General features: G+C 43.1%; 1 protein-coding gene across 1 annotated transcript in view; it reads left to right on the top strand.

Annotated features, from left to right (window-relative positions):
• The first annotated feature begins 1,643 nt into the window (after nucleotides 1-1,643).
• Nucleotides 1,644-21,095, top strand: part of ADAM23 (ADAM metallopeptidase domain 23) — a 475,404-nt gene continuing 455,952 nt past the window's right edge. Inside the window, 1 exon segment of the mRNA XM_040441050.1 lies at nucleotides 1,644-2,007. Coding sequence (XP_040296984.1) covers nucleotides 1,851-2,007 — 157 coding nt within the window. The 5' untranslated portion in view covers nucleotides 1,644-1,850.

Here is a 21,095-nt window from a genome sequence, read left to right as displayed (position 1 = left end):
GGTATCATTTTTTGCGGGATGGGGTAACGGTTTAATTGGTACTATTTTGGGGGTCATAAGCCTTTTTGAGCGCTTGCTGTTGCACTTTTTGTGATGTAAGGTGACAAAAATGGCTTTTTTTACACATTTTTTTTTTTTTATGGTGTTTATTGGACGGGGTCTATCATGTTTATCGGCCGGTCTGAGAATTTCACAATCTGCTCAGTTACTGGGATTTTCACGCACAACCATTTCTAGGGTTTACAAAGAATGGTGTGAAAAGAGAAAAACATTCAGTATGCGGCAGTCCTGTGGGCGAAAATGCCTTGTGGATGCTAGAGGTCAGAGGAGAATGGGCCGACTGATTCAAGCTGATAGAAGAGCAACGATGACTGAAATAACCACTCGTTACAACCGAGGTATGCAGCAAAGCATTTGTGAAGCCACAACACTCACAACCTTGAGGCGGATGGGCTACAACAGCAGAAGACCCCACCGGTACCATTCATCTCCACTACAAATAGGAAAAAGAGGCTACAATTTTCACGAGCTCACCAAAATTGGACTGTTGAAGACTGAAAAATGTTGCCTAGTCTGATGAGTCTCGATTTCGGTTGAGACATTCAAATGGTAGAGTCCGAATTTGGCGTAAACATAATGAGAACATGTATCCGTCCTCTGATGGCTACTTCCAGCAGGATAATGCACCATGTCACAAAGCTCGAATCATTTCAAATTGGTTTCTTGAACATGACAATGAGTTCACTGTACTAAAATGGCCCCCACAGTCACCAGATCTCAACCCAATAGAGCATCTTTGGGATGTGGTGGAACGGGAGCTTCGTGCCCTGGATGTGCATCACTCAAATCTCCATCAACTGCAAGATGCTATCCTATCAATATGGGCCAACATTTCTAAAGAATGCTATCAGCACCTTGTTGAATCAATGCCACGTAGAATTAAGGCAGTTCTGAAGGCAAAAGGGGGTCCAACACCGTATTAGTATGGTGTTCCTAATAATTCTTTAGGTGAGTGTGTATAGAGAGAGAGAGATAGATGAGCCTATATATATATGAAGAAGGGGCTAGTTCTGTCCTGAAAAGTGTTGCTTTTACAGTGTGAATCAATGACCAGAAACTGTGCCTCATGACTCTGTGCCCTGGCCAAAGCCTGGTACAGTCCTTGTTTCCCAGCAGTACAGCTGTGCCTTACCTAGTAGTTGCCATCAGTCCTGCTCATACAGTGACATGTCACACACACTGCCTACATGTTAGTCCCATTAGGATTATAGTGTTAGGGTTGTGCCACAGGATTAATACCAATGAAATCATGGCGTGCATGGAGTGAATGCTAGGCATTTACAATTCCATTAAAAACAAATGAAGGAATAAAGAAAACGACTGCCCTGCACTAGTCCCCATGGGTGGGATCCACGGGCTGCCCGGTGTGTAGGACAGGGCACTGCCGCGCTCGCAGGTTGTGCGCTGCATCCTTGTGGGATCCTCCTCCAGCTCTGCAGCACGCATGTGCTGTGGCAACCTCCTCTCCTAGCAACAGAAGCATCAGCACCAGCCCAGGGGAGGGCGGAGCGGCCACAGCTAGTAACCGGCTCCTCCTCTGTCATGCACCAAGGAGGCGGGTGGGAGGTGTAATGTGGAGAAAAAACAGGAGAGCGAGACAGACGGGTGGATACTGTGGGAGAGGGCTGCAAGAGCTGAGGCAGCTGCAGAGAGGATCCAAATGGGAGCCAGATAACCCCTGCTGGGGTGTCCGAACCCCCTGTGTGCTGGAGACAAGAGCATGCCACTGAGGGGTGTGCTGGTGCATCACACAGGCTGAGCTGTATCCCGGGTCTGCAGAGCTATGAGATATGGAGGAGGCTGGCAGCTCCCTGCGGCATCCCCGCTCATCCTCTCCCATGCCCCATCTGCCAGCCCAGCTCCCCTGCCCTGCACTGCTGCACCTCTTCTGTCTGCTGCTGCTGCTCTCCTGCCCCCAGCCCTGGGGAGCCTCTGCCACCCAGACAGGTGAGTGCAGCACTTTCTACTCTCTAGGCACTTGTCGTGCTGGCACCTGCAGTATGCCACCCACTGCCCACCTGAGACCAGCAGCAGAAAGTTGCTTCTGTGATGGTTCTCCCAGGACTCAGAGCACAGCAGCTGTCTGCCCATGGAGTGCATGCTGGCAAATCTCTGCCATGTGTTCCTTCTGCTCACTGACCACCTGGCTGGCACCTCATCACTTAGGGCAACTCATGCAGCAAGAAAACCGCCCCAAATCCAGAAATGTGCAATGACCTCTGCAGGGTGTAAGGGCTGCAGGAGCAGGTCATCTGCTGGTGGAATGCAGATAATGGGGGTTATAGTACTACTATGAGACGCTTACTGTCACCTGAAGCAACCTGGTGCCCCGGCCTCTGTGTCACTGCTTAACCCCTTGATGACACATGCACTTCTGCATTGCAGTGCAGCGGCCATGCCTGGGAGAGGGTTAGGAAGTTTCCAGCTTGTTTATGCTGCATATGTACAAGACGTGTCCACCTAGGAGCATAGTACTGGTGGATTAACCCTGTCAGCGCTAGGGGTATCTAATGCACAGGTCTTTTCGGACCATTGCCCAAATGGCTGCAGAAGAACTGATTGAATTGTTAAAAGCATTCCTGGCAGCTGGTGACATTGCCAGTATAGCTGACTGGCCTAGGTAGGACATTGCCTGAGTTCCCTATCTTCCCTTACTGCAGTGGTGATCTGCAGTTATGGCACCAGGAAAGCAATGCTGACTCTGTATTCAGGAAGAGGAGAATGTCTGCAGGGCACATTGCTCCCATCAATTTTACCCTGTACCTAACAAATCCGATTTATCTGCACTAACCCAGAAGACACATTGCCCTGCTGGCTGTCAAGCAGGATTATACTGCTGTAACCTAATTTCGGAATATTTTTTATAGCCTTTTTCTTTTCTAAGACCTTGACCATGAATGACAGGGTCCACCATCCAGTGGTCGGCTGTTTGATTCTTTAGATATCTTCACGATTTGTAAGAATGGTCCAGTGATGTAACTTTTGCTGTTTCCTATCATAGTGTCCGATATTATGTAAGGGTTCCCACACAAGAAATGAAAAGAAGTCTACTTGTGTAAAGTGATGTGTAATAGTCAGCGGGGCATTATACCACTGTATATATACTTGTCAGGACGACCCAATTTCTTATAGGGAGAGAAAGTTTTAAAAAACACTTCACCGCACTTCTGTCACCTCTGTAGTCCATGGACTGTACAGAAGGGGAACATAAGTCACTACCGCCCCCTCATTACTTGGAATATTGCACTGCAAGAACCAAAAACATGTCCTGAAAATCCTCAGCCCCAATGCACAGTCTGTACCGGGGTCCTCCACCTGCCATGTGCTGCCCAGCCCGAGGGCCCAGATGCAGCTCTTGCCTCTGCTATCCCAGTGAGCTTGGCCACTGAACTTCACATACCTATTACTACTTAGAAGTATTTAGAATTTTACCCTTTTATTTTTGTCCAGTTTACAACAGTTCTTATAAGAGTAACAAGAGCCACGGTGCAAAATATGTAAATGTTCTGGCAAATCTATGATGCATCATTTCTAGTGCTGGTTCCCTCATACCAGGCCGGGGGAGACTTTTTGGCCTGCCAGCCTGGTGGGTCTGGGTGTGGCCGCACCCTCTGCTCTTCTTCTAGTTACACCCCTGACCAGTGTACAGGGTATAATACAGATTCTGAAATCGATAAACTTTTATTACATTTATTAAGCAAAGTTTCTTGTACTTTGCAGTTTAGTTACAAATCATTTGCCGGGTATTGGTTAGAGTATCCATAAAGGATATACACCGGTCGCATTGCCTCTTGCATAGCTCAGTGATCTCTGAATTGCTTTATCCGTTTATTTCTCCGCGCTTTCCTCTTTTACACTTTGAATCTATTTAACCAGCAGACAATCTCTCCTGACACAAAAAGACATCCATGCCTTTAAATCACTTCATGTTCTTCTTTAGATGTGTGTAATTTTATGCATCAAAGGCTTTGCAGCATAGCTGGGTGAGAAATGAAAAAGATCTTTGGAGCGTTCAGCCTTTCTTGGCATTTTTTGTTTGTAAAATTAATTAAAGTCTATGCACAAAACGAACAGGCTTGGCACCAATCCTTCACATGCTTGGCTTTATAGAGACATCTATGTCACGTTCTTCTTCAAATGCAAAATTCTGCTGGCGAAATCTCTAGTAAAAATCCTCCTTGATAAATAATTTATTAACAAAATAAAACTCAAGATATTCTTGGATATTTCAGAGAATATCAAAGTACAAAGAAAAAAAGACGACTCATTATCCATCAATGAGGAGACTGATGTTTTCGGATTCTTTTATGAAATGTTTAATAATGTTACCAACAATGTATCAAGTGATTGTTTATGTGTAAATACGTCTATTCATTGAGACCGAAGGTATTGGTGTAACCTCCAGAACATACTGTTCTCATACCAGTGAAGTCTCTGAGGGGCACAGGGAGGGTCTGGTCTGTTGCTGTCTTCTCTCATATTTAATTCAATTTCAATTACAAATTGCTGTACCTGAACTTGTTGTAACTGGTTTACTAGGAACTCTTCAGTGGCTGATGGCAGTGTCCCTATATAATATACAGGGTACCTTTTAAAGGGGTATTCCCATCTCAATGATCATAGTTTAATCTTTTACTGAGGTGCCAATGATTATTTGTGCAAATATGTTGTATTATCCAATTCCCACCCTTATTGATAACATTCCCTTCCTCCTACCCCAGTGTTGTATTTTGGTTTCCCATAGTTACGGCCGCCGCTCCTCTGCCGAATCCATGGGCCGTGCTTGCGCAGAAGAAACACACTTTTTTCCACTGGCCTGCCTCTCATAACATTCATGAACGCGCACGCCGCCGCGCATGCGCAAAGCTTCATTCCTCGGAGCCATGTCTAATACAGAGCCGCGCATGCTCTGTATGCAGCGCGGACATCGGAGAGTGATGTGGAGAGAGATGACGTGCCAAAATAGTATCGGAGGACCGGGAGAACTATAAACTATGTGAGTGGCATTTGTACCTAGCTAAATTCAGCACAAAATCCACCAACGATATTATAATATAGGACAATAAAGGGGGTTATTATATCAAAAGGAGGAACGCAGATGGATTACATTGTGGTGTTGAGGGAGGCTGGGGGAGGACATTATAGGGGTGGAGGACACTATTGAATGGAGGGACACTTGGGAATAAAATTATGAAGTGGAGGGATGCAGATTGAGAACATTATAGGGGGGATGGACACTGGGGAGGACATTAGGGATTTGAGGGACTCTGATGAAGGGTATATTGTGGGGAGATGGATGCTGATGGAGGACATTATGGAATGGAGGGACACTGGGGAGGACACTATGGAATGGAGGACATAATGGAGTAGAGGGACACGGACTGAGAACATTATGGGGCGGTGGACACTGGGGAGGACATTATGGAGTGGAGGGAAGCTTATGGAGGGTATATTGTGGGGGAGATGGATGCTGATTGAGGACATTATAGGGGAGGGACACATGGGAGGACATTATAGGAAGGACATTATGTGTAAGTGGTGCACATTCTGTGGGTCATTATGTGTACGTGGTGCAGAGTTTGTTAATCATTGTGTGTACATGTTGCAGGGATCATTCTGTGTATGTGGTGTGCAATCTGTGGATCATTATTTCTAACCCACGCACAGTCTGGGGATCATTCTGTGTACGTGGTGCACAGTCTTTGGATCATTATTTCTAACTGGCGCAGAGTCTGGGGATCATTCTGTGTATGTGGTGCACAGTCTGGGGATCATTATTGGGGATCATTCTGTGTACGTGGTGCACAGTCTGTGGATCATTATTACTAACTGGTGCACAGTCTGGGGATCATTCTGTCTATGTGGTGCACAGTCTGTGGATCATTATTACTAACTGGTGCACAGTCTGGGGATCATTCTGTCTATGTGGTGCACAGTCTGTGGATCATTATTTCTAACTGCCGCACAGTTTGGGGACCATTCTGTGTACGTGGTGCACAGTCTGTGGATCATTATTTCTAACTGGCGCAGAGTCTGGGGATCATTCTGTGTATGTGGTACCCAGTCTGGGGATCATTATTTCTAACTGGCGCAGAGTCTGGGGATCATTCTGTGTATGTGGTACCCAGTCTGGGGATCATTATTTCTAACTGGCGCAGAGTCTGGGGATCATTTTGTGTATGTGGTACCCAGTCTGGGGATCATTATTTCTAACTGGCGCAGAGTCTGGGGATCATTCTGTGTATGTGGTACACAGTCTGTGGATCATTATTTCTAACTGGTGCACAGTTTGGGGACCATTTTGTGTATATGGTACACAGAGTAATTAGAATACAACAGTCACAGAATGCACACAGATTTGCGTTCACATTTAGTGATCCTATGTGATGGAAAATACCCTATAGTAACATACCTACTCAGTGTACATAAGCATACACGAACAAAAGATAAACTGAGACTAGACGGGTATAGTAGCAAAATATACATATACTTTATTGGACAATACATAAAAAGTTAATTTATATGTGATGTATCACATCAGATAAAAAAGGTGGACTACACCTGAGAGGACATAACATAGTTACATACAATTAGAAAAAGAGGGCAGTGAGGCTAACAATCAGCTAAGATTCACAAATGTCCAGAAAAAGTGCAAATGCATATCTCCAAACTTGTACACATATATACACGCACATAGGACCTGTTTCACATGTAAAAAATTGTCACAAGTATCCACAATTTTACTGGTATACACGTATGTATGTCCGGAACAAAAGGCTGCCAGTGCATCAAAGACCCCAATCTGAGACATACACGTGTATAGCAACTGGACAATCACAAAGTCCCATCCACTTGTAAAAAAAGACTAATGCCTCAATCTCAGCAAAAAAGTGCGTATGTGCATATTATCATCCATTATAAAAATAGAGATACAAAAACAAGTCCCGTAGACATGCGTGAACATATATGTACATATCACCTTAAGGGCAAGTAGGATTACTGCCAGTGCCCTAAGAATAGAGCCATGTATGGGTACATATGCCTATACAGATACATATACACAGGAATCGATTACCTAAATAGCTGCGTCTAAACAGATAGAATGTGATTTTTTGATTCTATCTGTTTAGACACAGCTATTTAGATGATCGATTCCTGTGTATATGTATCTGTATAGGCATATGTACCCATACATGGCTCTATTCTTAGGGCACTGGCAGTAATCCTACTTGCCCTTAAGGTGATATGTACATATATGTTCACGCATGTCTACGGGACTTGGTTTTGTATCTCTATTTTTATAATGGATGATAATATGCACATACGCACTTTTTTGCTGCGATTGAGGCATTAGTCCTTTTTTACAAGTGGATGGGACTTTGTGATTGTTCAGTTGCTATACACGTGTATGTCTCTAATTGGGGTCTTTGATGCACTGTAATATTGTTACACAACCAATTGTAGTTGATCAAACTATAATTAAACCTTATGGCTAGACCCTTAATTAAGTAATAGAATTCACAATGAATGGGTAGCTTATTTAAATTTAAAACATAACATTTATTAATGTTTGTAGATAAAATAATGGGCCCTACTATACTTAACAATACTAAATAGTTGCCACTAGTTACACTATTCTCCTATAAAAAATGGGCGGAGATGGGAGGGGACCAAAAAGGGACAGTAATAATGTAACCAGATAGGGTGAAGGGTAGCCAGGTACCAAGGCAGAAAGACCCAGCGCTGTGTCTTTCTGCCTTGGTACCTGGCTACCCTTCACCCTATCTGGTTACATTATTACTGTCCCTTTTTGGTCCCCTCCCATCTCCGCCCATTTTTTATAGGAGAATAGTGTAACTAGTGGCAACTATTTAGTATTGTTAAGTATAGTAGGGCCCATTATTTTATCTACAAACATTAATAAATGTTATGTTTTAAATTTAAATAAGCTACCCATTCATTGTGAATTCTATTCTTTGATGCACTGGCAGCCTTTTTTCCGGAGATACATACGTGTATACCAATCAACACCAATAAATGACTCACAAAAGTGAGTGCCCGTGCCAAACCTGCACGTAAAGTAAAACACCAAAGAAGGGAAAAGGCTAGCACACATAAATAAATATAAACTTTAGTGAAGTCTCAACACGAGACAAAATACGGTAAAATACAGGTAAAAAACAATACTGTGGTGGGTATAGAACACACAGGAAGAAATGCGGCACCACTAGTATATCAGCATATACATATAAATATCCAGGCTAATGAAATCATGTAGATATAACATGGTATATAAATAACATAGACCGAATATCTAAAACATGAGGCCAAGCCACGGCTAATAAAACAGGATGGAGATCCAAAACAGTACAAGGAAGTATAAAATGCAAAGTGCAAAAATACAAAGTACATGGATCACAAATACTGAACTAACCACAATGGAGCCATGACATGAGTACCTGAGTGGTGAACCGGATTACCCCAACGCACGTTTCGCGTAAAGCTTCTTCCCCCTGAAGATTTTTGCACTTTGCACTTTATACTTCCTTGTACTGTTTTGGATCTCCATCCTGTTTTATTAGCCGTGGCTTGGCCTCATGTTTTAGATATTCGGTCTATGTTATTTATATACCATGTTATATCTACATGATTTCATTAGCCTGGATATTTATATGTATATGCTGATATACTAGTGGTGCCGCATTTCTTCCTGTGTGTTCTATACCCACCACAGTATTGTTTTTTACCTGTATTTTACCGTATTTTGTCTCGTGATGAGACTTCAATAAAGTTTATATTTATTTATGTGTGCTAGCCTTTTCCCTTCTTTGGTGTTATACGTGTATACCAGTAAAATTGTGGATACTTGTGACAATTTTTTACATGTGAAACAGGTCCTATGTGCGTGTATATATGTGTACAAGTCTGGAGATATGCATTTGCACTTTTTCTGGACATTTGTGAATCTTAGCTGATTGTTAGCCTCAGGGCCCTTTCACACTTGCGTTGTCCGGATCCGTCGTGCACTCCATTTGCCGGAAGTGCCCGCCGGATCCGTAACACCGCAAGTGAATTGAAAGCATTTGAAGACGGATCCGTCTTCAAAATGCGTTCAGTGTTACTATGGCACCCAGGACGCTATTAAAGTCCTGGTTGCCATAGTAGTAGTGGGGAGCGGGGGAGCAGTATACTTACAGTCCGTGCGGCTCCCGGGGTGCTCCAGAATGACGTCAGAGCGCCCCATGCGCATGGATGACGTGATCCATGTGATCACGTCATCCATGCGCGTGGGGCGCCCTGACGTCACTCTGAAGAGCCCTGGGAGCCGCACAGACGGTAAGTATACTGCTCCCCTGCTCCCCACTACACTTTACCATGGCAAACAGGACTTTAGCGTCCCGGCAGCCATGGTAACCATTTAGAAAAAGCTAAACGTCGGATCCGGTAATGCGCCAAAACTACGTTTAGCTTAAGGCCGGATCCGGATCAATGCCTTTCAATGGGCATTAATTCCGGATCCGGCCTTGCAGCAAGTGTTCAGGATTTTTGACCGGAGCAAAAAGCGCAGCATGCGGAACTGAAGACATCCTGATGCATCCTGAACGGATTTCTCTCCATTCAGAATGCATGGGGATAATCCTGATCAGGATTCTTCCGGCATAGAGCCCCGACGACGGAACTCTATGCCGGAACAGAACAACGCAAGTGTGAAAGAGCCCTCACTGCCCTCTTTTTCTAATTGTATGTAACTATGTTATGTCCCCTCAGGTGTAGTCCACCTTTTTATCTGATGTGATACATCACGTATAAATTAACTTTTTATGTATTGTCCAACAAAGTATATGTCTATTTTGCTACTATACCCATCTAGTCCCAGTTTGTCTTTTATTCGTGTATGTGGTACACAGTCTGGGGATCATTATTTCTAACTGGCGTAGAGTCTGGGGATCATTCTGTGTATGTGGTACACAGTCTGGGGATCATTATTTCTAACTGGCGCACAGTCTGGGGATCATTCTGTTTATGCGGTGCACAGTCTGGGGATAATTTTGCTATGTGGTGTGCAGTCTGTGGATCATTATTTCTAACTGGCGCACAGCCTGGGGATCATTCTGTTTATGCGGTGCACAGTCTGGGGATAATTTTGCTATGTGGTGTGCAGTCTGTGGATCATTATTTCTAACTGGCGCACAGTCTTGGGATCATTCTGTGTACGTGGTACGCAGTCTATGGATTATCATTTCTAACTGGCGCACAGTCTTGGGATCATTCTGTGTACGTGGTACGCAGTCTATGGATTATCATTTCTAACTGGCGCACAGTCTGGGGATCATTCTGTGTAGGCGGTGCACAGTCTGTGGGTTCATTATTTCTAACTGGTGCACAGTCTGGGGATCAATCTGTGTATATGTTGCAATTTTGGTGTAATTGATAATCTTGAACACTGACAGCAGATAAAGTGAATTCACTATTTGTTATACAACAGTTATGTGCCAAAAACATTTGATTATTATGTCAAAATACAATGGAATGCTTGATAACAATGTAAACTGCTTGAAAACATACAAAGATAATAGAGACACTGTTTTATATTTTTACTTTTTTTCTATTCCAGTAACACATTGCTGCGATTCCTACTCACTTTACAGTGTGTCATCGTGTTGAGTCGTGAAACCGATCCACTAACTGACATCAGTTACAGAAATCACTACGCCTGGTGCCTGCTTTCAACGGTAATTGATTTTTATTTTTGTACTTGACACTAATGATCTTGCAAATATTTGACCAAAATACAATCATCAGTATTACCCTCTTAAATATATTGCTAGGATATGACCCCGTTGGATGATAGGTTTGTTTCTGATGACTTGTGTGTATGCCACCACCATGTACTTCAGTGCAGCCCACGTACATAAGCTTGCCTATTTTCAATGTTCACACGGCAGTGAACGGAGGACGGCTGCATACGCAGAGTCTGCTCTTTATGACTTTACGAGGTCTGCTTACCAGATGGATTCGTGGTTCCATAGGTGCTAAAACCACACCTATGGTCTACTGGGGGCATATGCAATCAATATGCCACCAGTGTCTGAGATTGAAATACATTTTTTTTTTTTTTACATTTTAAATTAAAAAAAAATATTACTAATTAATTTTTTTCTTTTTCCGTTCTAGATAACTAATTTCTGAATTGAGACTATGCACTCATGCATTATAAAGGGATGTACACACACCTGGAGGGACAAAGGGTAAAATATCATAATGCGTGTTTTTCTCAAAGATTGGAGAATTATCCATAAATAGATTGAGCAGGCTCCTGATCATTTTCCCAACGTGGATGAATGGGTAGAAAAAATCATGGATTCCAAACCAAAACATGACTATTATCTATTGTGCTCAAAGCACTTTGAATATTTTGCTTATGAAGAAGGTGGCTTATGTAAAAAAATTATGTCCTGACGCCGGGGCACTATTTTTCCTAAAACCCTTGATAGTACACAGGATTCGTCAGATGCAACTTCAGGGACAGCTAAAGAAAGCCCATCAACCTCTGAATTATTCAAGAGTCCGGACTCGCGATCTGCTACCCCTTCTGCACATATTTTGGAAGAAATATTTGGTGGACAAAGTCAGGCAGCAGCTATAAAAGTGCCCACGTTACAGACTACGCCATCTGTCCTAAGGAGACCGAAAAAAGGGAAGGTTGCAAATATGCCAAGTACCCAAGTTAGGTCAGATCCTGTTACTTCAACAGGTAATGTAATTCTGACGGGGGAAATTAATTTGTTTGGAAGCATGATATAACTGCACCTACCAAGTCCAAGTTTTCCATCAAAGGAGGACAAAGCGACCAATACAGACTTGTATTGGTCAAAAGATCACAATAGATTTGTTTTTGATACCAGTTTTGTTAAAAAAGTCAATATTGGTATTCAAACCAAAATAATTAACTCTCGATAACGTGGCACAGTGCCGTTTATTGGTGGACCTGTTTCAAGAGTGACTAAGGGTACTTTTACACTAGCGTTTGAAGAATCCGGCAGGCAGTTCCGTTCCGTATGCAAACGGATATCATTTGTATCCGGATGCGGATCCGTCTGACAAATGCATTGCAATATCGGATCCGTCTCTCCGGTATTTAGCTTTTTCACAGATTTAAAGGGACACTGACAGCCCCTATAAACATATTTAGATATTCCTTTGCAGTCATAGGTCTTTTAAAGTGTATTCCAATCATATAAGAGTACCCCCTGTCCGCATTTCAAACCATGTAAAATCAACTTTATATTCATATGTCAATCACCTTCCTTTGTGCCCAAGGGGCGGTTTTTCTCCTACCTTTGTGCCCAGCCGTGCCCCAACTGTAGTTTCCTAACGCCGCCCAGCTCATTATTATTCACTGCGCTGGGTGACTTTTACAGACCCCAATCCTGTTAGATAGGGACTGAACTGAAGATATCCTGATGCATACTGAACGGATTGCTTTTCATTCAGAATGCATTAGGACAAAACTGAAGCGTTTTTTCCAGTATTGAGCCCATATGACGGAACTCAATACTGAAATACTTTGACGCTAGTGTGAAAGTAGCCTAAGAGAAAAGTAATGTCTATTGAAAAACCAGCAATGGAAACTGATAAAGCACGGTTGAATGAAACAGAGTTCAGATAATGGGCACAGTCTTCTGAAGAAGATATTGAGCAGTCAAACAGATCCGACAATAGCAATAATGATTCCCTCAAGGAAGACATAGAAGCCATAGACAGGTCGCAAAGTATATTTTCGTCCACCCCATTGAGTGAATCCAAAATGTGCAACAGAATAGAAATCCCACATATGTCACCTTTGAAAAAAACAAGAAATAGACTTTGTCTAAAAAAATTGAGCTGGCACAGAGACATGAAGAGCAAGAGGAAAAAAATTTAATCAAAGAAGACCCACAGTTTACTCCAGTTGACATTTTTGAATCGGAGGACTAATCGGAGGACTAGGAAGATGAGGATTTATCTGCATTCATTGATGACTTTGATAATGAGATCGAACCACTAGAGGAAGTAACTACAGTTCTGGATCAAATGGTGGAGATATAAAAGATCTGGTTGCAGATAAAAAAATTCTTGTCTTTCAGAGATGCCTGGAAAGTTTGGTCTCTATGATACCATGCGAGTACAGAAAAATATGTGGTTACAAAACTAATGCATATGAAGATCAGACAGACAGGATCAGCTATAAACTTGGATATAAAATGTGTACGGGGACACATTCAACAACTGTGGACCAGCCAGCTGAGAGTAAATCGAATTATGGCAGGCAACCTTATCTTGTCCAGTGCAATTGTTCTAAGTAGTAGCCATTTCCAGAAAATAACAAATTTCTTTGAGCTAGTCAATTTGTCAATGATATCAAAGTCTACACAATATCATCACCAGCCCAAGTATATCTTCCTGATCATAAGCGAAGAATGGCGAAAAGAACGTGCCCAAATAATATCCACACTAGGAAGGACACCTGTATGCTTGGCAGGGGATGGTCAATCCGACAGCCCTGGATTTTCGGCAAAATATTGTATCTATACAATGATGGAGACAGACCATGGAAAAATACTGAACTTCAGTGTACAACCAATTATTCCACCGCCCACTTCTGTAAGCCTTGAAAGAAAAGCTTTTAAAGATACTATATACCAAATTATTGATAGCAAGGTAAATGTGCGAATAGTGGCAACTGATCGGCATGTTGTCATATGAAAAATAATAAAAGAAGAATATCCACGTATCAGGCATGAATTCGATGTATGGCATCTGGCCAAGTCGGTTGGACAGAAGCTCCTAACTGCTTCAAAAACAAAACATTGTGCCTCACTGTCACCATGGATACCATCCATTAAAAATCATCTTTGGTTGTGCACAAGAAACTGTGATGCAGACTCAACTGAATTAATAGTAAGATGGAAGTCCGTTTGAAAACAAGTGATAAATATTCATGAATGGGAATCTGACAATGATCATCAAACCGGTATACAGGATACAAAGTGGCTCAGTACCGACTCCACCGCATATGACAAACTAAAAAGTTTGAACATCTTTTTTTTTTTTGCCACACCGGACAATTGGATGTTTTTATTCAAGTGTACTGAAGTACCGTTCAAAACGGGTACATTTTTATTATGATGCCATGGTTGCTCGAACAATACTAGCTGTTTTGGACCACAATTCAAGTGTAGGCAGAATCCAGGCAGTTTTAAAAGGATTTGAGTACAGTAAGGCACGTAAAGCTTGGGTGGTTAAGATACTCTACGAACCACGTTCGCAAGAATTTCTAAAGCCAATACTCTCTAGAATTCTTGATTTTGCTGAGGGAAAAATAGAGTCAACATGGCAATTGGCCATGCCTGGGTTGCCCAAAAATATCGCCCCAACTGAAAGGCCACCAAAAGAAGACATTTGTTTAGAAAATAAAAATTATGTAAAGAAATTATAACTTAACAATTGTTGAATAATATTGTTTCATTGCTTGTAGAATAAAAATTTATTTTTACATGTACATGTTAATAATGTTATTTTTTTTTAAATTCATTAAAAAACTTTTATATATTTTTTTAGGTCCTGGGTGGTACCTACATGTGTGAAATGCTGTGCTGATAGAGGAATTCAGATATGCAAATTATCGGTATTGATATCCACTTTTGTGCCCCCGTTACCCGATATATTTTTGTTTCAGGGATATTCCAATAGCAGACACTGGTGGCAAATCTGTAGGATATCTCCCGACAGAATGATGGGTGTGGGTCTAGCACCTATGGGAACAATCCGCCATCTGTTAAACGAACCTAGTAACGTCCTGGACAGGAGGACAGTGCTTGCGGAGCAGCACTACATTGATTCAGATATTGACATTGAAAATTGCTTGTAATTAAAAAGTCTAAACAATGAATTCTCTTTTCAATTATTTATTTATAATAACTTAAAAATAAATAACATACACAATATATATATATATATATATATATATATATATAAAATTAGGTATAATGTATACTATTTTAGCAGCATAATGAAACGTTTAAACCAGAACAGAATAACAACTCCGAACTACAAACAAGGTAAAAAAAAATTGGAAATTTAAATTATGTTCTAAAAATGTAAATCAAAATCAGCTGAAGCAAGTGGAACATCCTGATAGTATCTAAAACCAGTGTTTCGCCCTTCAGGGTGCGGAAATCTCTCCCTTAGGCCTCTTGCACAGGAACATTTTTTTTTCCGTTCCGTTTTTGCGGATTCTGTTTGCGGTCCGTATGCAGAACAATTCATTTCAATGGTTCCGCAAAAAAAAACGGAATGTACTCCGTATGCATTCCGTTTCTGTATTTCCGTTCCTCTGAAAGATAGAACTTGTCCTATTATTGCCTGCAAATAACGATCTGTGGCTCCATTCAAGTGTCAATGGGTCCGCAAAAAAAACTTAATGTATACGGAATGCATCAATATTTCTTCCATATCCGTTCCGTTTTTTTGCAGAAGCATCTATTGAAAATTTTATGCCCAGCCCAATTTTTTTATGTACTTACTGTTTAAACATTATTGTATGCTTCTGTTTCCATTCCGCAAAAAACGGATCACAAACGGAAACCAAATGGTAAAACAGAACGGAAACGGAACGGAAACACTACTGAAACGGAAAAACGGCCTTAGGCCTCTTGCATACGAACGTATTTTCTTTCCGTGTCCTTTCCGTTTTTTTTGCGGACCGTAAGCGGAACTATTAATTTCAATGGGTCCGCAAAAAAAAACTGAAGTTACTCCGCGTGCATTCCGTTTCCATATGTCCGTATTTCTGTTCCGGAAAAAAATAGAACATGTCCTATTCTTGTCCGCATCACGGACAAGGACCGTATGTATTTTGCGGTCCACAAAATATACCAATGACATCCGTGTGCATTTCGTATTTTGCAGAACGGGTTACGCAAAATACGAAATGCACACGGATGTCTTTCGTATTTTTTGCGGACCGCAAAATACATACGGTCACGTGCAAGAGGCCTCTTGCACACTAACATATTTTCTTTCCGTGTCCGTTCAGTTTTTTTTTTGCGGATCGTAAGCGGAACTATTCATTTCAATGGGTTCGCAAAACAACGGAAGGTACTCCGTGTGCATTCCGTTTCCGTATTTCCGTTCCGTGAAAAAATTGATTATGTCCTATTTGTGTCCGCATTACGGACAAGGATAGTACTGTTGTATTAGGGGCCAGCTGTTCCGTTCCACAAAATACGGAATACACACAGATGTCATCTGTATTTTTTTGCGGATCCGTTTTTTGCAGACCACAAAATATATACGGTCGTGTGCAAGAGGTCTTGGCCCTATTTTGGCCCGCATACGGCGGCTCTGCAATACATGGGGCACCGGCCTTGTGCATTCTGCATCACGGATGCGGACCCATTCACTTGAATGGGTCCGCAAATCCAGAGATGCGATGTGGAACGGAAGCACTACGGAGTGATTCTGTGAGGTTCCGTTCCGTTCTTCCGTTCCGCAAAAAGATAGAACTTGTTCTATCTTTTTGAGGAATGGAAGGATCGCGACCCCATACAAGTTAATGGGGTCGCGATCCGCACGCTGCTGGCCCACGGTCAGTGCCCGCGCATTGTGGACCACAATTTACGGCCACAGGGGACACACGTTCATGTTAAAGAGGCCTTATTGTTCCTGTTACATAGGATTGGATTGGTATCCATACATGTTGTCCTAGGTATTGTCACGAGGGTGTCAAGAACCACGCCTGACTCCGTTATACCCGGGGTCAGGAAGTCGCAGCTGTTTGTCTGTATTGTCTGTCCTCTCCCTGGTGTTTCCCTCTTAGTGTCAGTGGTGCGGACTAGCGATCCCACCGGCCCGTTCACTATCTAGGGCTCATTTTAGGGAAAGCCAGGGTTTAGGCACGTGATCGCCGCACGGGTGAGGAACCCGTCTAGGGACGTCAGGGCAGTCAGGTGCCAGCCGCAAGGTGAGTCAGGGGTCACCACCTTTCCCTCTCCCTTGGGCAGGGCTTTCCCTTTTCCCTCCCTGTGCGTGACGCCAGTCATTACATTATATCTGGCCCTTATTTTGTGTAGGTAAAAAAAAAAAAAAAAAAAAATGTTTTTTTTTACCTACTTAGAATCCAGTATGGATCAAATTGCTGCTCTGTCCAAAAATTTCATGGCCTGTCTTTGGAGGTGGCAGGATTGAAGGCGTCGGTCTTCCAGCAACAGCAGCAATTACAACTGACCGCAAGCCCAGCGGTTGCTACTGGTAACCAGGTTGTTGCGGAACCCAAGGTCCCTCTCCCTGACAGATTTTCTGGGGGAAGGGACAAGTTTTTGACATTCCGTGAGGCCTGTAAATTATATTTTAAACTGCGCCCTTACTCCTCTGGTAATGAAGAACAGCGGGTGGGGGTTGTTATTTCCCTGCTGCAGGGGGACCCGCAGTCCTGGGCGTTCTCTTTACCTACTGATTCCCAGGCTCTTCGGTCAGTGGATGAGTTTTTCGGGGCCTTGGGTCTCATATATGACGACCCTGACCGAGTCGCACTGGCTGAATCAAGATTACGGAGACTCCTACAAGGAGAGCGGCCGGTAGAGGAGTATTGCTCTGACTTCCGTAGGTGGGCTACGGATACCCAATGGAACGACCCGGCTCTCAGGAGTCAGTTCTGCTCTGGGTTATCCAAAAGGGTTAAGGATGCGCTTGCATTATATGAGACCCCCTTTTCCCTTGATGCGGTTATGTCCCTTTCTATCCGAATAGATAGACGCCTTAGGGACAGGTTGAAAAAACCGGAGCAATTGGTAACCTATCCCAAGCAGCAGTTAGTCTGTACGGACTTAGACGAGCCTATGCAGCTAGGAGGAACTACTCGTCAGGTCCGTCCTCCTGAGGCTCGCCGTAGGCGTGGGGTTTGTTTTTTTTGTGGGGAGAGGGGTCATTTCATTAATGTCTGTCCTTCTTTCCTCAGAAACAAAAGACCGTCGGAAAACTACTAACCCCAGGCTGTGTGGAGGATGTCAGCCGGGGGGTATACGTTTCCTCCATACGTACATCGCAATTTGTGTTGCCAGCGGTTATTGTTTTTGGTGATAAGACGGAGACTATTTCTTTCTTTCTAGACAGTAGAGCAGGGGTAAACTTGATAGATGCCCATTTTGCCCGCACTATGGGTTTGTCTCTCTGTACGGTACAGAGACCTATTCCCATATTCGCTATTGATTCTGCTCCTCTGTCTCAGAGAAACCTCACCCACATTGTTCATAATTTACACCTTCGGGAAGGGGACCACCATAACGAGATGCTTTCATGTTATGTTCTGGAGGGGCTTCCCACTCCGGTAGTGCTGGGTCTTCCCTGGATGGTAGCGCACAATCCAGTGGTGGATTGGCAGGCCAGGGAGATATTGGAGTGGAGTGAGCAGTGCAGAGAAAATTGCTTAAATAGCAATTGCTTAGTCGCCTCCATAACTACCCTACCTACATTTATTTCGGATTTTGAGGACGTTTTTTCTGAAAAGGGTTGTCAGAAGTTACCACCTCATCGTCCTTATGATTGCCCGGTTAACCTTATTCCCGGCGCAAAATTACCCAAGACCAGGTTATATAATCTTTCGGGTCCAGAGAGACAAGCCATGAAAGATTATATCTCCGAGAGCTTGGCTAAGGGACACATCAGACCCTCTTCTTCACCCGTGGCTGCAAGATGGGGGCCTGCGTCCTTGCCTAGATTTTCGCGAATTAAATCGGATAACCATCCGAGACCCATACCCTCTTCCTCTCATTCCTGACCTGTTTAACCAGATTGCGGGTGCTAGGTGGTTCTCCAAACTTGATCTTGGGGGGCCTACAATCTGATTCGTATTAAGGAGGGGGATGAGTGGAAGACAGCTTTTAACACCCCTGAGGGGCATTATGAAAATCTAGTTATGCCTTTCGGTCTGACCAATGCTCCTGCCGTCTTTCAACATTTCGTTAATGACATTTTTAGTCATCTAATCGGCAGGTTTGTGGTAATATACCTAGATGATATTTTAATTTATTCGTCTGATCTGAAAACACATGAGGTGCATGTCAGACAAGTACTGCAGGTCCTACGGACGAATAAATTATATGCTAAAATTGAAAAATGTGTCTTCGCCGTTCAGGAGATACAATTCCTAGGTTATTTTTTATCTGCTTCAGGTTTCCGTATGGATCCTAGGAAGGTCCAGGCAATTTTAGATTGGGATCTCCCTGAGAACCTCAAAGCACTGCAACGGTTCTTGGGCTTTGTGAATTTCTATAGGAAATTCATTAAAAATTATTCACTTATTGTAAAACCCCTTACTGACATGACTAGGAAGGGGACTGATTTTTCTAAATGGTCTGACGCCGCTAAAGTTGCTATTTCCTCTCTAAAAGAGAGGTTTACCTCGGCACCTGTACTAGTCCAACCTGATGTCTCTCAGCCTTTTATTGTTGAAGTCGATGCGTCAGAGGTGGGAGTGGGGGCGGTGCTGTCTCAGGGTCCATCTCCTGGCAAATGGCGTCCTTGTGCTTTCTTTTCTAAAAAACTATCTGCAGCAGAAAAGAACTACGATATTGGCAATAGGGAACTATTAGCTATTAAACTAGCGTTTGAAGAATGGCGTCACTTTTTAGAGGGGGCAGTCCACCCCGTCACTGTGATTACGGACCACAAAAATCTTCTGTACCTCAAATCAGCTAAGCGTCTCACCCCTAGACAAGCTAGGTGGTCGCTATTTTTTACCAGGTTTAACTTTGTGATTACCTATCGTCCTGGGGCAAAGAATACCAAGGCTGATGCACTATCTCGTTGTTTCCCTGGAGGGGGTAATATGAGTGATCCGGTGCCCATTCTTCAAAGAGGAGTGGTTGTTTCTGCGGTACACTCTGTTCTGGAGGGGAAGGTGTTAGCGGCCCAGGGGGACGCCCCGGTCTCTTGCCCCTCAGAGAAATTGTTTGTACCGTTGAACCTGCGTTTCGAATTATTAAAGGAACATCATAATTCGGCACTTGCTGGGCACCCGGGTAGTAAAGCAACCTTGGAGCTATTGTCTCGTCATTTTTGGTGGCCAAGGTTGCGTCAGGATGTATTGGATTTTGTGTCTTCTTGTTCTACCTGTGCGCGCGCAAAAGTTTCACATACACGTCCTGCAGGGTCTCTATTACCACTCGTCATTCCCAATAGACCATGGACACATCTGTCAATGGATTTTATCACTGACTTACCTTTGTCTGCGGGTAAAACAGTTATTTTGGTAGTAGTGGACAGGTTTAGCAAAATGGTACACTTCATTGCGTTACCCGCACTACCTAATGCTAAGACTCTTGCTCAGGTATTCGTCAGTAAAATCGTGAAGCTTCACGGGGTCCCCTCCGATGTTGTTTCGGATCGGGGTACCCAGTTTATTTCTAAATTTTGGAAAGCTTTTTGTTCCCGTTTGGGGGTACACTTGTCCTTTTCCTCAGCTTTCCATCCTCAGTCGAATGGACAGACTGAGCGTACCAACCAAAACCTGGATACATATCTAAGATGTTTTGTGTCTGAAAACCAAGAGTTGTGGTCATCATATTTACCGTTAGCTGAGTTTGCCATAAATAATCGTCGTCAGGAATCCACTGGCAAGTCACCATTTCTTGGTGCATATGGTTTTCATCCCCAATTCTGTACTTTCAAAGAGGGGGGGTCTTCTGGGGTTCCCGAAGAGGAACGGTTTTCGTCATCTCTTTCATCGGTATGGCAGAAGGTGCAAGCTAACTTGAAAAATATGGGAGGTAAATACAAATGCATGGCTGATAAGAGACGGTCGCCAGGTCCGGACCTAGGAGTGAATCTATGTGTGGTTGTCTACTAGGAATATTAAATTGAAGGTTCCCTCTTGGAAACTGGGTCCTAGGTTTATTGGTCCTTACAAAATTGTAGCCATCATCAACCCCGTGGCTTTTCGCCTGGAGTTACCTCAGACTTTTAAAATCCATAATGTCTTTCATAAGTCGTTACTC

Source organism: Bufo bufo, chromosome 7 (genome assembly GCF_905171765.1).
Source record: "Bufo bufo chromosome 7, aBufBuf1.1, whole genome shotgun sequence".
Lineage (NCBI taxonomy): Eukaryota > Metazoa > Chordata > Amphibia > Anura > Bufonidae > Bufo > Bufo bufo.
Note: the sequence above shows the minus strand (reverse complement) of the source record. Positions and strands in the feature narration are given on the sequence as shown.